Source organism: Stenella coeruleoalba (assembly GCF_951394435.1).
Source record: "Stenella coeruleoalba genome assembly, chromosome: 19".
NCBI classification, from domain to species: Eukaryota; Metazoa; Chordata; class Mammalia; order Artiodactyla; family Delphinidae; genus Stenella; species Stenella coeruleoalba.
Window position 1 is genome coordinate 9,321,040 of NC_137165.1, and position 15,231 is coordinate 9,336,270.

Below are 15,231 nucleotides of genomic sequence, written 5' to 3' on the forward strand. Positions count from 1 at the left end.
TTTGTAGGCTGAACACAGTTTTGTACGATTACGCCACGTCTCTGAGTCTTTATTGTACCATCTCTGTTCACCTTTACTGCAGCAGGAACCAGCAGTCTCCACTCCCTTCCGCCTGGACCTGCCAGAGCAGGAACCTTCACACCCCACCCTGGGGCCCTGCCTGAGTCAGTCATTCTTCTGTCCCCCTTCCCCCTTCCCCCACCAAGCACTGGGGTCCAGGAGACAGTTGAGCCAGGGTGCGGGAGGGAGGAATCCACAAGCACCTATTCCCTTCCACTGTCCAGCCTCTGTCCTCTAGGGTCAGAAGGGAAGTGGGGAAATGGGGGGGACAGGGTAAGAGTTTTGCCCAGAATAGGCAAGTAGCTGGAAACTTCTGCTAAAGAAAGAATCTCAGCTAAATGATTAAATGTCAGCCCGTAAATCTCTTCCCCTATCGTTTCTAAGGATCTGGGTCAACCAAGCATTTCCACTAAAGCTGCAATTGCAGAAGAACAGGGAATGATTAAAAGTCACACCAGCAGACTGGTTCAGACGGGAAGGATCCCAAGGTTGGGTGGATGAATAGAAACATGGAATGTGCTCCAGGAGCCAGCTCAACTACTGCTCCTTTTTCTTCTTGTGGGGAGCCTTTGCATTCCAGTAGAAGACGAGCTGGGCAGCGATGAGGCCATTGCAGAGGGAAGAGACTACAAAGGTTCCAGCCATGAGGGGGTCTCCAGTTTCCTGGGTGGGAGACATGGCTAGGGTTACTCTTCAGCATAGCCAAAAAGGGCTCCAGAGAGGGAGCAGCTTCAAGTCCATGGGGAGAGAGAGAAGTAAGGTGAGGTTATGGTGCCCTCTAGAGGGGAGGAGGTGCACTCACCTGAATGGAGGTGAAGATTCGGGCCAGGGAGCCCCCAAAGAGCAGAAAGACTGTGATGGCTGACAGCTGGCCCGTGTGCCCATTGCGGTAGTTGGTGGCTGCCTGGAGCAGCTGGGGAGGAGTTGAGACCCTTCGTTTTGTCATCTGAATTTGTCCAATGTTCCCATGACATTTCTGCATTCCCCTCAGTCCAACACCCCCAAACTTTGGGTTTCCCCTCTGCTCCTCACCCAGTCCCCCTTCCCAACATCCTCTCCCTTGTTCCCAGCACCCACCCTTCCCACGACCACAGCAGGCATGTTGGAGGCCTGGAGCAGGGTGACTACAGCCTGGGGCGTCAGTGGTGAAAGCAGCACCAGCAGGACCAGGGCGGAGCACGCTAGGAAGGCAACACCTGGGAGACAAGGAGATAAGGAGTCAGCAACCTCTGCGGCTTTCCCAGGCCTGCGTTCCCAGCAAGGCTCCCAACAGCTGCAGCCAGCTCCTGGCTCAATCCTCAGCACCTTTCACAGTCTGTCCTCTGTAGTGCAGGACCAGGAAGGCGATGGTGACCGTCTGGAGCATCAGGAACAGAGCTTCACCCCAAGAGCTGCAGAGTCAAGAGTTGGGGGGAAGAAACGTGGGCCTGGAAAGAGGCAGGGAAAGCCTCCATAGCCCATCCATCTTGGGGACCCAATTCTGATTATTCCCTGTCCTCCACAGCCCTGCTGGTTCCTCCCGGCAGCCCCCACCCGCTTGACCCAGGATAGGAAACTGGGCATTCTTGGGATTCTCACCTCCTCTCATCACCATAGATGATGGCTAGAGTTCCAGAAAGGCTTAAGCTTTCCTGCCCTTTTACCTCCCTCACCCTAATCCTTACTAGAGTTGTGACCATTTACCCTAGGAGATAAAGGGCGGGGCCCCTCACCTGAAGGGGAAGTTGTTGGTGATGCTGTAGACCATGGTCCCAGTCAACGCCATCAGCTCTAGCATTACCGACTGGAGACTCAACCCTTCCGCGCTCTTGGCTCCCAGGATTTTAAACACTTGGGGTAGTTTTACTGGAGAAAGAGGATGAAAAGGGCAGGGCTGAGGGGCTGACATCCCTTGGGAGCGCAGCACGACAGCTACAGAGCAGACTGGGAGGCATGTTAGCCCCGCTTCTGGTTAAGGGACCCATCCAGTTCATGGCATCTTAGCACTCCACCCACCTCCCAACAACAGGAAGGGAAGATGATAAGAAACATACCCAGAAGTGAGCCAGCCACAATGCCCAGCCCCAGGCCTTTGCTGAGGAGAATCTTGAGGCAGGGAACTAAGAAGAGAAAAAGAGGTAAGCAGAGATGACACTTACGGAACCCAAGCCAGGGGTTCCAGGAGGCAGCTCAGGTCTAAAGGCTTGAAGTGCTCCTTAAGACCTTGACATACCCACACAAAGGAAGCCTTGGGTGGTCTGGAGGCAGGTGAAAAAGGCCTAGTTCTTCCTACTCCAAATCATATCACGTTCAGACAAGGTGACTTTCCAAAACGGCTTTTACCATTCCTTTTTTCTGACCCAACCCTCCATTCCCTGCCATCACATCTAAACTCCTTAATCTGACTTCCAAACCTCTCCCTTGCTTCCCTGTATAGAGCTGAGCAATGCCCAAACGTCCTCTGATCCTTTATTCCCCGCCTCTGAGCCACTAGGCAATCCACTTCACATGTCTTCTTTCTCCAAGGATAGGTTTCCTCTGTATCACTCATTCCTGAACACTGTCTCTGGCCCCTACTCAGGGACTTGACCCTTCCAGGGCTTGCTTTTATGCTCTAGCCACCGACATCTTCTCTAGCCTTGAAGCCCTATCCCCAAGGTGCCTGGCCCAGTAGTAGTCAGATTCTCGTGGGTCCTGAACGCGGCTAAAACATTGTCCCGGGAGCACAGCTGGGGTACCAAGAACTGACGCGGGCAGACCGCGAAGGCGTCCCTAAAGGTCTGACGTCAGAAGCAGGTTTTGCTCTGGCGTCGCCTCGTAGATAGAAGGAGGAAGGCAGACAAGTTAATTCCAAAATTCGACCATGAGCAAACGTGGAAGCTGGAAGGAAAGCCACTGGGATGGCAGGATTCTTGGGGGAGCCGCAGAAGGCCTGGATTCATCAGAGGCTTTGAATCAGGTGTAACCTTGCTCCTGAAGGTATAGAGATCTATTACAGGTTGGAACGATCTAATCAGATTTTAAACTTTGTTTTGTAAAATTTGAGTCTTTTCGTCTTCCACCGTCGCTAAACCAAAGAACTACTCCCACCCGGCGACTCCCCTCTCTCGCTCAAATATGGAGTCCTCCCTCTACGGAGCCCGAGACATATCCGCCCCTCTCAGAAGCGACTTCCGCCCCGCGCGCCGTGGCAGCTGTCACTGCTGTCACTTAGTCCGCACTCACGCCCTATTTACGGCCGGAGGGCTCTGAAGCACAATTTTGACCGGATGCCGAATAAAACTCACCGTGAAGCAAGTCCCACTGGATGAAAATTTGGTCGTAGCATTTCTCAGGTAAAAGAATCGGCACCAGCACCCGTTTGAGCAGCCCATCTACCTCGGTCGCCATATTGAAAGGCTAGCTTCCGCCAACCCCTCAAACCGCCATTGACTTACGATGCGCATGCGCGCTCTGGGCACTCCGCCTCCCGTCTTCTCGCGATTAAACAGGGCTGCTGCTCTTGCCTTACTCCATCCCACCTTCGTTCGCGTAAAATAGGTCTCGCCCGGAGAGCACGTTTTTGGACGCGCCCACCCTGCTGCTCGAATTTTAACGCGTGCCAAATATGTACGCCTGCGCAGTTCCATCATTCGCGCCTTTGTTTACGCTTCCGCTTCGGCAACAAGATTTATCCTCCAGCCTTTCTCCGCTTCTCCTGCTCGACGCCATCTTGTCTTCTTCCAGCTGACTTTACATTGTACGAGGTTGAGACAGAAGGAGTGTGAGTCTCCAAAATGGCGTTGGGCGGGGGGTTCTGTAGCGTTCTCTCTCCTGGGCTCTCGGCGTCTCCAGAGGACACGGCACCGACGGGGGGGGGGGCACAGTCTGAGCCAGGCATCCCTCCTTAGGCGCCGAGCCTATGCTTCTTCCTCCTCAGGTTCGCCCAGGCCTTCGCAGATGGGTGCGCCAGCAACTGCTGGGCCGGGACAGTGAAGCAGAGGAGGGGGAGGTGGGGAAGGTGAGCCCAGTTTCGGGGGACTGCAACGCCCTTAACCCCCGTGCGGGCCCAGCCCTGGCCGCCCCTGTGAAACGAGGGCCCTGGGGTTCCCTCTCACCCCACTGGCCCGAGGGCGCCACCTCTAGGCCAAGGCCCGCTCCTCGGCCTCCTGTGACCGCGTGCTGAGCCAGGGCTTGGGCCAGGCGGAGGGGGCCTAGCAGCTAGCCTTGGGAAAGGGCATCTTGGATTACGCGGCGGGAGCGATGCGCTCTGCCCCCCAGTGCCGGGACATCAGCTCTCGGCCATCTCGGTGGAGATGGGCCTGGCCATCAAGCTCTGTTGGCTGGGCGCCTGCTGGGAGTACCACACCCTTTGGGGACTACCACACCCTTTGGGGACTCCCGCACCACAGTCAGCAAGGTCATAACGGGGTGTCGGCGAGGCGGTGGTGTGGTTGTTTGGTCCCTGCCACGTGCTGCTCTCAGAGGGCTGGGCCTGCAGGTCCTGGCGGCTGCTTTCTGTAGCCGTACACGGCTGCTACAACCGGAAGGGTCCCATTCTGGACCCGGGGATGCTCATAGCTGATTGTAAAGGGTCTGGCACTTGTTGGTCGGGGAGGTCCTTTGAAGAATCTGGATTCAGGCTGCCTTGGAGGGTGCCACCACTAGGTGCGCCACCACCAGGGACTTCAGGTTGGCTCCGCGGGTCGCCCAGGCTGGAGGCATGTTGTTCCCAGGAGCATAGAGAGTGATCGTATGTGGAGTTCACAGTACGCATTGCTCCTGTGGTTGATGAAAACCCTTTGCAGGTGAGATAGGAGCATCCCAGGTGCGGGGAGAGTTTAATCCAGGCTGTTCGCTAGGCCTGGGCACACTGGGTAGGGCAGGGCATTTGAAACAGAGCAGGGCAGGGCTGTGACCTTCCCACCCACACTCATTGCTCTTGCTGCCTACTTTGCCTGTAACTGTAATATGAAGGTTGGGAAGAAGGCTGCTGGGATGGGTGGCTCCACTGGATTGGAGGAGAGAGGGAACTGGAGCAGCCAGGGGCCCCAGAAGAAGAGGAGGAAGGGAGGTGAAGCCAATTCGACACCAGCTGTGTCAGGCTTCGAAGGATGAACCCGTGAGGGCATTGGGCCACACAGTGACATTTTCATCCCTCCTCATCAGCTGTTCCTGGCTCCCCAAGACTCAACCATGGAAGGTACAGAAAGGTGTGTGACAAGAAACTCATGGCTTTTAATCCTGGCAGGAAGGACAAGGAAAACCAAGGGTAAAGACTTGATCAAGTTTTATTATTCTCCCACTGGAGATGGGGGAGGGGGAATCAGTCATATTTAATAAACAGCTCTCTCCTCATTCCTCCCGATTGCATTATCTCGACTTTTGTTCATCAAGACAGGGAAGGAAGATAACTTTGTCTCTGAGTCAGTTGCGTGGTGAGAAATGAGGGCACCTCCTGGTGCCCTGGCTGTTGGGACAAATGCTCAGAGGGGCTGGTAAGTGGGTGGGCGTCTCCGGACGATGCAGAAGGTAACAAGCACCAGGGTGAGGAGGCCAAGTAAGATCAGGCCAATGATGAGAGGCAGCAAGATGGATCGGTCACTGGGGCAAGAGAAACCTGGCGGAAAGATAGGGCAAGTAGGCATCACAACGGTGGTGGTTGGAATAAAGGTGGAAGGAGGGAGGAGGGAATGTGGGATGTTGGGAAGTAGGAGATTGGTGAGGGGCTGGCTCACCTAGAGGACTCAGAGCAAAAAAGGAAAGGGGAGCCTGGGTAGAGTCTTATAGAGGAGGGGAGGACAGTTACCCTAGCTCTGACAAGCTTGAGAGGGGGAGGAAATTTGGGGGTGCAGGAAGGGAGATTATAGGCCTGGGGGGGAGGGCTTTCAGTGCAGTGGGAAAATTCTGGGAGGGAAGGAATAGGTCTTACTTGGTCCAAAGGCCCCTGTGGGGGGCAGCTGAGCAGCTTGTAGCTTCAGGGAGAGCAGGTCCAGGTGGAAAGCTGGTGAAAGAATGACGCTTGCGTTTTTGCAACTGAAGCTCTGGCCCAGAGGGGTTTGGAGATCTCGAAGGGATGAATTCTGAACAGAGAATATCCACTCTGAAAGAATGAGGAAGGGTCAGCTCCATAGCCACATCCCCACCATACCCCCAGCCTAGGTCCCTTCAGGAGCCCAGACATCTAGTGCAAGTGATGAGAAAGGGAAGGTTACTCACGTGATGCCTGGGGGAAGGACACGTTGTACTCCACAGTCACATGGTTCAGGTAGACGGTGCTCTGCAGTGGCTCCTGGGGAGGTGACCAGGAAGATTCAGGGCAGCAGGGGAGAGTGGCATCCAGGTACACAGAGTAAGGAGTGCGGCAAGAAGTTGGTAGGGGTAGGGCACTTGGAGGGTGAGAGTGAGGGATGAGGGTTAAGTACCTGCTTGAATCCAAAGCTGAGCTGTCCATAGGGGAATGAGAGGAGCAAGTGGGGATGATTACTCTCACAGCCTCCTTGGGCCTTGGTTTTGTTGGGGTTCAGAACAGAGATTCCCCAGGCCTGCGGAAGTTAAAAGACGAGAGAGGGTCACGAGACTACACAGCTGTGCCGTTCAAGGTTCCCTGTTCCCTTTGTCTCCACCCTGTATTCGTCTACTTCTTTACTCTTCCTCCTTCCCTTCTGAACCGTAGCAGAAGGCCTCATCCCCCTCCCCTTATGTCCTCTACTGTTGTTTAGCTTTACCTCTCCTCCATCCTGGGTTGGGTACAGAACTCGAATCTGAATCTGGGCTTGGAGCCGGACGCAGGGCTGGGAACCGTTAGTCCAAATGTAGTCTCCTATCGCCTCCTTGGAGCCTGGGCTAGGACTTGGAGAGGGTGGAGGTGGTCCTGGGCGGGGGGATCTGGTGGAGGGTCCTGGGCTGGTGGCGGTGCTGTTGCTTGTTGGATGAGCTGTGGCATTTCCGTGACTGGTGGTGGTAGCAGGATGGTGAGTGGCTGTTGAAGACTCGTGGCTGGTGGTGCCGGTGGTGGTAGTTTTATGAGTGGTGGTAGCCGTGTAAGTGGTCGTTCTGTGGCTCTTGGTCGTTCTGTGGCTGGTTGTTCCAGGGCTTGTTGTGCTTTCTGTAGCTGTAGGTGTCACCGTGAAGGATGGCAGCAGAGTGGCCGATTTTTTATGAGGACAGTCATTCCCTGTCCCCTGGGCTTTCAGAGGAAACACTGGTTAGCAACCCAGGGGCAGGCTCCTTCCCAGGGACCCCCTCCCCTTCGTCCCCTTTCTCCCTACCTGCTAGTAGACCCAGCAAGGCCCCAGAGAAGAGCACAGCCAACCTCATGACAGAACAGCCTCCACCCAGAGTCCAGCTTGGTTCTGTGTCGGTACCAGCTGCCTGCCTGCTCAATCAACCCTATACCCTCTGCCTTCGTTCTTTTGGAAAAAGAGGAAATCAATCTTTGACTTCCTGTAACTGAGGTAACCCAACCCCCAGCCTGACTCAGACACCTCAGCCCCAGCCACCAATCTCTTAGTCATTAAAATTTTGTCATTGAGTTAGATGATTGGCCCTGGTGTCACCGAAGTAGGGGCCGTCAGCAACATGTGTCATGTGGATAGTGGGATGGAGTTTTGGGTAAGTGGATCCTTGGGGATTCATTTGTCTGCCTAGTGGTTGTGACAAGTGATTATGGAGCCAGCAGCCCCTCCCTGTCAGAGTTCAATAGGATGTAAAACTTGAACATTTATTTCTACTCCCTTTCCTCTCCGTCTGTTGCTTCCTCTTTTTTTTTTTTGCGGTACGTGGGCCTCTCACTGCCGTGGCGTCTCCCGTTGCGGAGCACAGGCTCTGGACGCGCAGGCTCAGCGGCCATGGCTCACGGGCCCAGCCGCTCCGCAGCATGTGGGATCCTCCTGGATCGGGGCACGAACCCACGTCCCCTGCATCGGCAACCACTGCGCCACCAGGGAAGCCCCTTTTTTTTTTTTTTAATTTATTTTTGCTGTGTTGGGTCTTCGTTTCTGTGCGAGGGCTTTCTCTAGTTGTGGCAAGCGGGGGCCACTCTTCATTGAGGTGCATGGGCCTCTCATTGTGGAGCATGGGCTCCAGATGCGCACGCTCAGTAATTGTGGCTCACGGGCCTAGTTGCTCCGCGGCATGTGGGATCTTCCCAGACCAGGGCTCGAACCCGTATCCCCTGCATTGGCAGGCAGATTCTCTACCACTGCGCCACCAGGGAAGTCCTGTTGCTTCCTCTTTGCTGAGACACATGAGGTACTTACGATGGTCTTTGCCCAGCCCGTTCCAGAAAGGTCATATTATCCAGTTAACACGACCATTTTCCAGTCAACAACAAAAAAAGCGCAACAGAAGGCAGTAGAGCGGTACCCAGTAGCAGATGGGAGGGAAGGGGAGGTAAGAAATGACAAGCCAAGGCAGGCAGTTTCCAAGTCATTTTATTCAGAATTTTGTCTTTGTTTCCTGAATCAATAAATACTATACAAAACAATGTAAAAATGGCTACCATTTTCTCTCCCCTGCTCCCCCCACCTGGGGACAACCCCCTGGGCCACCTAACTCGGGGGTTCTCCCTCCAGATTTGGTCCAGCAAATGAGGTGGACTGAATCATTTTCAGAGGAATTCAGGTGGGGTGGGGAGAGCCTCTGGGGTTTGGAGGTTGACTAGGTTAGGGAACTGGATTAGTGTTTTTGGGAGAAGAGACGGCGCCTACCCCAAAGAAAAGGGTGTCTAAAATGTTCACGGTTCCTTCTTTTGCCTCAAAAAGTGACATTTATTCAAAGAAAAAAAAAAAAGAAAAAAATGACAAGATGTCCATCCCTTGACTCCCTTCCCTCCCCCCTCCTGCTGCTCCTCAGTGCCCCCCAAGGACTGAGCCCTGGCTGGGGCTAGGTAGCAGAACAGCCCATCTCAGATGAGGTCAGCAACATTGAGGGGCATCTCCTCAATGGAGGTGTTGTAGAAGGTCTCAATGTCTCGAAGAGTCCTCTTGTCTTCTTCTGTCACCATGTTAATAGCCACACCCTTACGGCCAAAACGGCCACCTCGACCGATTCTGGAAAACAAGGACACCTTAGAATAAGTGAGGATTAAAGAGTAAATAAGACGCTTCCCTGCAGGGAGGATTGGGCAGGAGGGGGCTGGGCTGGTTAACAGTCCAGATCTGCATTTACCTGTGGATGTAGTTTTCCCTGTTGGTGGGGAGGTCATAGTTGATGACTAAGGAAACCTGCTGCACATCGATGCCTCTGGCCTATGTCCAGAAAAAAGGCAGCTTCAGTGTGTGAATGAGAGGACACCCTAAGTCTATCCAGAAAGAGACTTAAGCATACATGTAGGCAGCCAAAGGAAGGCAAGGAAACAAACATCCCCTCTCCCCAGAAACCAAGAGGCGTGCCAGATTTTATTCCAAGTTGCTACTTTCCTGAAGAGGGGCACTAGCAGGCCCCTTGGAAGAGGGAATCACCTTGGATTCTCACATCTTCCCTCCCCTCTTGTCCAAATGCCCTTCTACTTACCAGCAGGTCAGTGGTAATCAATACTCTGCTAGAGCCAGAGCGGAACTCCCTCATGATAACGTCTCGTTCTTTTTGGTCCATATCTCCGTGCTAGAACAGGAAATAGAACAGTGTAACGGTGTTACAAATAGGTGCATTGGTTCTGAGAGAACTGCCTGTGAGTAGGACCCTGACATGTGACTCTGCTGGTAAAACAAGGTGGAGAAACCTCACCATGGCAGAGACCGTGAAGTCTCGGGCATGCATTTTCTCAGTGAGCCAATCCACCTTCCTTCGGGTGTTGATGAAGATGACTGCCTGGGTGATGGTCAGGGTTTCATACAAGTCACACAGTGTGTCCAGTTTCCACTCCTGGTGGGGTGGGGGGAGGAGATCAGTCAGGGGCTATACCCAACAACTTACCACCAGGCCCGCCTCCTGCACTGGGCCCCACCTCTCGTTCCACATTGATGTAGAATTGGCGGATACCCTCCAGCGTCAACTCTTCTTTCTTGACAAGAATCCTAATTGGGTCCCTCATGAACTTCTTGGTCACCTCAAGCACATCGGAAGGCATTGTAGCTGACAGCAAAACCACCTAATGGAAAAAAAGAGCAGTCTCAGGGTAGGGGATACTCCAGAACTCCATGGTTCCCCTGGCACTTTTGGGTTTTTTACATGTCTGGATATCATCCAAATTTTTTTTTTTTTTTAACTTTTTGGCCACAACACGTGGCATGTAGGATCTTAGTTCCCTGAGCAGGGATCGAATCCATACCCCTTGCATGGGAAGTGCCAGGTCTTAACCCCTGGACTGCCAGGGAAGTCCCTCCTTTGGCACTTGATAATGCTCCATCATCACCCCAAGCACACCACAACCTACACAAAGCAACACACCACAACCTACACAAAGCAACTGTCAGCCATGCGAGCAAGACTCCAATGTCCTCCTCACCTGGGTGTTGCTATTGAGCTTTTGGAATATGTCATAGATCTGGTCCTTGAATCCACGGCTTAACATTTCATCAGCTTCATCCAGTACAAACATCTTGATGTATTTGGGAGCTGCAGAAAGAAAAACACCAACAGGTAGTTACTAGAGAAGTGTGAACTACCCCTAACTTTCCCAATAAAAAAAACAGGGACAGGCGGTCTGCTCTCAGAAGACAAAGACTGATCCTCTGCCTGGGACCCCCTTGCCAGGCCAGACAATAGCCCTGGGAAGTAGAACACTACATGGGCTGAGATGACAGGGAAGCCAGGCTCAGATGACACGCATGGGGTTCATCACAGAGCAACTCTCAGAGGATATCATTGGGAATCAAATTGTGGCCACGTTAAGAAACTGGAAAGGCATGGATAGGAAGTGACCCAGAGAGCTAGAAAATTGTACACTCACACAAGTATCTCCGGTTAAGCATGTCGAACACACGACCTGGGGTACCCACGATGATATGGGGAGCTTCCATCTGCAGCTTCTGCACCTCAGCACGCACATTGGTACCCCCAATGCAGGCATGGCACGAGGCACCCATGTAATCTCCTAAGGCCATAACTACCTTCTGTATCTGAACCAGAAAAACATAAGTGCTTGTATATTAGCTACAACTGCCAGGCACCATTTTAAGTGCTACGTATTTTATTCTTTCCAGCTCTGAGACAAACGCTATTAAGCTCACTTCTTTTTTTTTTTTTGCGGTACACGGGCCTCTCACTGTTGCGGCCTCTCCTGCCGTGGAGCACAGGCTCCGGACGCGCAGGCTCAGCGGCCATGGCTCACGGGGCCCAGCCACTCCGCGGCATGTGGGATCTTCCCAGACCGGGGCACGAACCCGTGTCCCCTGCATCGGCAGGCGGACTCTCAACCACTGCGCCGCCAGGGAAGCCCGGCATGTTCACTCTTAAAGCATGTTCTAAACATTAAGGGCCCTCGAGTGGAGCTCTACTGTAACTTCTTGCTCACACTGCCTTTGTTCAGAAGTTAGGCACAGAATGACCATGATACCTCCGTAGGACACTGTAAGAATACATTCCCCTAAACTCAGTAATCAACTTATGAGACAAGTGTTTCTGATTTTTTTCCCCTCCAAGACCCAGGAAATAGCCCAACATTTTATGTGCCCCAGCCATGAAACAGCTCTGGCCACCAACCCAGGCATCAAGCTACGATGAAGAAAGGACTAGACATCTGCTTTGCCCCTGACTGATTCAAGAGCACCACCACCAATCAGTTGTCTCTTTGCCCATTGCCAGGGGGTTTTCTTCATAGAACAGCCAAACTTGCCCAGCCAGCCAGGCTCCACCCAGCAGCCTTCCCCGTCTGACTCAGGAAATGGGTGGAGTAAGGGATGCTTACAGTGTTTGGTGAGGAAAAAGCTTACAACTAACCTACTAAGTCTTGAAACATAAAAGTCATCAACTGACTTTATAACATCTCTTTTCCCCATCCTTCAGTTCTTCCAAAAGTGGTAGGAGTTGGAGCACAACTTCTGATTTCTGATTTATGTTAACCACTTACTAAATAAGTCGTTCAGGGGAAGAAAGGTAAACTCACCTGCTGAGCCAACTCTCTAGTGGGTGCCAGGACCAAGGCCTGGGTGGCCTTTAGATCCAATTCAATCTGCTGCAAAATTGATATGGCAAAAGTGGCCGTTTTCCCAGTCCCAGATTGGGCTTGAGCGATCACATCATAACCTAAACACAAATTAGGAGAGAAATTTTATATGGTAGAAAGCATTCTTTAGACTCGTGAGACATTCAACAGCCCTGCTGAATGAGATCAGTAAGCAACCAATAGAGATTTGTGCCCAGCAATAAGTGCTTCAGAGTCTACATGACAACACAGTATCCAAACAAGAACAGGTCTGGACAATCAGGCCAGGTTTCAGCCATTTAGTACTGCACAAAATTGGGCTAGAAATACAGCTGTAAAAAGCCAGCATGATCTGGCTAAAACACTACCTTGTTGAAATTAAACCAGCAATCCATGTTTCCAGGGCATGAACCAGACATGGGCACAAACCAAAAGCCAAGCTGGGATAAACAAGGAGTTACTTTGTCCCTGGCTGATATAAGACAGGCACCACCAACCAGGCGCCACTCTACCCAGGCCAGGGACAGTCCAGAACTTGTTCTGGGGCAGAAGGGTCTTACCCTTGATACAAGGAAGAATGGCTCGCTGCTGGATGGCAGAGGGCTTCTCAAAACCATAGGCGTAGATGCCACGGAGGAGTGACTCCGAAAGGTTCATGTCATCAAAGCTGTCAACAATCTCATTCCAGTTACTCTGTAGAAAACAAATTCAAGTAGGAGAAATAGGGCTGTGCTCTTACATTGGAGTAAACAGGACCTGGTGCCTGCACCAGCTTCAGAGCCCACAACCTCTCTTCTCCCCATGGAAGCCAGATGGTTGATAGTTCTACATGACCTGGGAAACCCCCCTAAGGGGCCAGCCCACTTGTAAACAGTGAACCTAGATGTTGTAAAAGGAGAACAGAATCTGAGTGACCCGTTTTAAACACACTTTAAAAACTTTAAACAAATTTCTGCAAGGGAGTTAAGGTGTCGTGTCTAACTACCTGGGAGTTTTATGTTACGTAGTACAGCTGAATCCTGGGTTTCAATCACTGGTGTATTCACTAAACCACCACTTCAAAAGCCAAAGAACAATGCTAGTGGCACCGCTTTTGCCAGAGTTAAAGGATAATGGTGGGAGGGGTCCAACCTCACCTCGATGACGCCTTCGGGTTCCATCCCATCGGGGCCATTGTCTCTAGATCTGTTGGTTTAAAAATACAGTATGTAGAAATCCTGACAACCACCCTCTTCCTAGCAGCAAACCAACTTTGCATGATGCCATCAGCCTTCACTCCCTAGTCCAAGCCCCACGTGTTCCCAAAAAAACATAATAGTTATTTTACAACTGAGTCAGGCCCCATCTCGGGAGCGGCTCAAGTCAAGCCGACCCCGACATGATAGAGTAACCTTCCTAGAAGACCCAGAGGCTGGAAGGAACCAATCTGCGCTTAAGGGGCGCGGAGGTGGTGCCTGCCTCCGGGCCCACGTGTCCTGAGCCTGACGCTCCAAGCCCAAACGCGTGCACCTCCCACCGTGGCCCCTGCCCGCCGGAAGTCCCGCCCTCTCCTCCCCAGATGCCAGGGTAGGACATCCCCTTCCCCCCACGTCATGCAGCTCGCGCCCTCCCCCACTCCCTCGAGCCCATCTCCCCCCGTCGCAGTGCCCGGATGTGGGAGGCCGCGGGCGGTGGCGGCCTCGCGCACAATGAGCCCCAGCCGAGCTAGCAAAGGGGGAGATTGCACAACACTTAGAAGCGAAACGGACTGGGGGAGGGGAACACCTCGGGACGCCATGTGCTTGCTCCCTCGACCACTCGGCGGCGTCCCCCCCCCACCCCGGAACAAACCACATCCCGCCCGCCCCGTCGCGAAATGGCGTCGCCCTCCCATACCTCAGGCCGCTCACCCCCGAAGGAAAATGGACCTGACCATCCGCAGTTTGCCAATTGCCCGGCTTGTGCGGCAAAATGGACCCGCCCGCCCGGCGCCGGGTGGGCTCCTGGTGCCTCACGCGGCCGCTCCTCGGGGTTAGGGTCGGTCCTGGCCGTCAAGAAAACCAGCACACAGAACGGCCGGCTTCTTCTCCCCCGACCCACAGCTCCACGCGACTCAGCGACTGGATTTGAGGACGCAGGCACCCCCGCCTTCGGCGAGTGGTACCATCAGAATCCTCCAGAATCCCGATCGCGCGAGCCCTCCGGCAGTGAGGCAACCGGGCCGGCGGCTCCGGGCCACGCACGGTCGCCTCTACCTCTCTTTTCCACGCCAGGTTGCCACCTCGCCGCCCGACTCAACGCCGGGGCTTCGCGCACCTCGTCGGTCGAGCCCTCGTAGCTCACCTCGCGCGCTGAGCCCCGAAACCTGGGCCGTCCTCGGCCTCTACCTAGGCCCTGGCGGCAACGTCGGCCGTGGACCCGCCCCTCACCGCCCCCTCCCACGGGTGCTCCCGGCTTGCTTGCCCCGCAACCCTGGGGGGGCCTAGGGCGGTGGACCTCAGCTTCCCCCGGTGGGGTCCTCGGAAGGGACAGCAGGGTAAGTAGCCACAATCTCTTGCAAATGTCTTTCTTACCGGGAATCCTGACTCGCAGACATGATCCTTAGAAACTAGGGCGGAGTGCCCGCCTATCGACAACTTATAGGGAGCCCAACCCCGCCCCAGCCATCGCATTGGCTTGGTCTCCTCGGCTCCGCCTGCCGCCGCTCAGCAACCCGGCGTGACGTTCATTCGTCGGCGCTCTGGCACGCAGGCACCATTGGATAGCTTGAGTGCCTATCAAGGTGAAGGCCCGCCCCGCGGCCTCATTGGCTAAAGGGCCCGCCTTTCTTGCCGGTACGGAAGTGACATACAGGACTCAGGCCTCGAGGCCTGGCAGCCATCTTGGTGCCCTGCACCCCTACACGTGCGGAGGCGAGAGTGCCCTGGTCATGTGGCCTAGCAGACCCTATCACGCAAGGGGGGCGAGGTTTCAGCCTCCAGGGACTTCCGGGCTCCCGGGACCAGCACTTCCTTCTACCTCTGCTCCAGGTCTCCACTAGACCCACATTTAATTTTGTTCTCTCCTGCAGCAAAGATAAATCGGACACCAACTCCGAATGTACAGGGATAATGGAATCAAGGGCCACCATACCCCCGGGCTGGAGG

At 53.9% G+C, this 15,231-nt stretch overlaps 3 protein-coding genes across 9 annotated transcripts; all 3 read right to left on the bottom strand.

The window, feature by feature from the left end:
• Positions 1 to 13: 13 nt before the first annotated feature.
• Positions 14 to 3,572, bottom strand: MPDU1 (mannose-P-dolichol utilization defect 1). Of its 5 annotated transcripts, none has more exons than XM_079905853.1 (7): positions 3,477 to 3,572; positions 2,094 to 2,159; positions 1,773 to 1,905; positions 1,366 to 1,451; positions 1,138 to 1,256; positions 863 to 973; positions 14 to 723 (listed from the first exon to the last, which is right to left on the bottom strand). In XM_079905853.1, the coding sequence occupies exons 3-7, from the start codon at positions 1,835 to 1,837 to the stop codon at positions 598 to 600; spliced, it is 507 nt and encodes a 168-aa protein (XP_079761979.1). In that variant the 5' UTR covers positions 1,838 to 1,905; positions 2,094 to 2,159; positions 3,477 to 3,572; the 3' UTR covers positions 14 to 597. The 5 variants fall into 5 exon arrangements, with proteins under 5 accessions (XP_079761979.1, XP_079761977.1, XP_079761980.1 ...); XM_079905851.1 differs by lacking the exon at positions 3,477 to 3,572 and adding an exon at positions 3,327 to 3,468; XM_079905854.1 differs by lacking the exon at positions 3,477 to 3,572 and adding an exon at positions 2,778 to 3,161.
• A 1,932-nt stretch (positions 3,573 to 5,504) lies between these two features.
• Positions 5,505 to 7,424, bottom strand: CD68 (CD68 molecule; the record flags this gene model as incomplete). Its single annotated transcript, XM_079905850.1, has 6 exons — positions 7,290 to 7,424; positions 6,747 to 7,207; positions 6,444 to 6,563; positions 6,238 to 6,310; positions 5,951 to 6,121; positions 5,505 to 5,638 (listed from the first exon to the last, which is right to left on the bottom strand). The coding sequence occupies exons 1-6, from the start codon at positions 7,336 to 7,338 to the stop codon at positions 5,505 to 5,507; spliced, it is 1,008 nt and encodes a 335-aa protein (XP_079761976.1). The 5' UTR covers positions 7,339 to 7,424.
• Positions 7,425 to 8,435: 1,011 nt separating this feature from the next.
• Positions 8,436 to 14,757, bottom strand: EIF4A1 (eukaryotic translation initiation factor 4A1; the record flags this gene model as incomplete). 3 transcript variants are annotated; one of them, XM_079905135.1, is made up of 11 exons in its annotated part: positions 8,436 to 9,071; positions 9,190 to 9,269; positions 9,535 to 9,624; positions 9,748 to 9,885; positions 9,968 to 10,111; positions 10,469 to 10,578; positions 10,913 to 11,081; positions 12,068 to 12,207; positions 12,667 to 12,799; positions 13,243 to 13,291; positions 14,582 to 14,757. In XM_079905135.1, 11 exons carry the CDS (start codon positions 14,755 to 14,757, stop codon positions 8,927 to 8,929), a joined length of 1,374 nt encoding a protein of 457 aa, XP_079761261.1. In that variant the 3' UTR covers positions 8,436 to 8,926. The 3 variants fall into 3 exon arrangements, with proteins under 3 accessions (XP_079761261.1, XP_079761259.1, XP_079761260.1); XM_079905133.1 differs by having other exon boundaries at positions 14,659 to 14,744; XM_079905134.1 differs by lacking the exon at positions 14,582 to 14,757 and adding an exon at positions 13,982 to 14,364.
• Positions 14,758 to 15,231: the final 474 nt, after the last annotated feature.

Bases quoted from the DNA above. Each gene is read 5' to 3' on its own strand.
- MPDU1 (XM_079905851.1), bottom strand. From the start codon at position 3,429: ATGGCGACCGAGGTAGATGGGCTGCTCAAACGGGTGCTGGTGCCGATT. The intron at 1,906-2,093 runs GTATGTTTCTTA...CTCTTTCTCCAG, and splicing joins TGTGGCTGGCTCACTTCTGG to TAAAACTACCCCAAGTGTTT. The intron at 1,257-1,365 runs GTGCTGAGGATT...CTTGTCTCCCAG, and splicing joins CAGAGGACAGACTGTGAAAG to GTGTTGCCTTCCTAGCGTGC.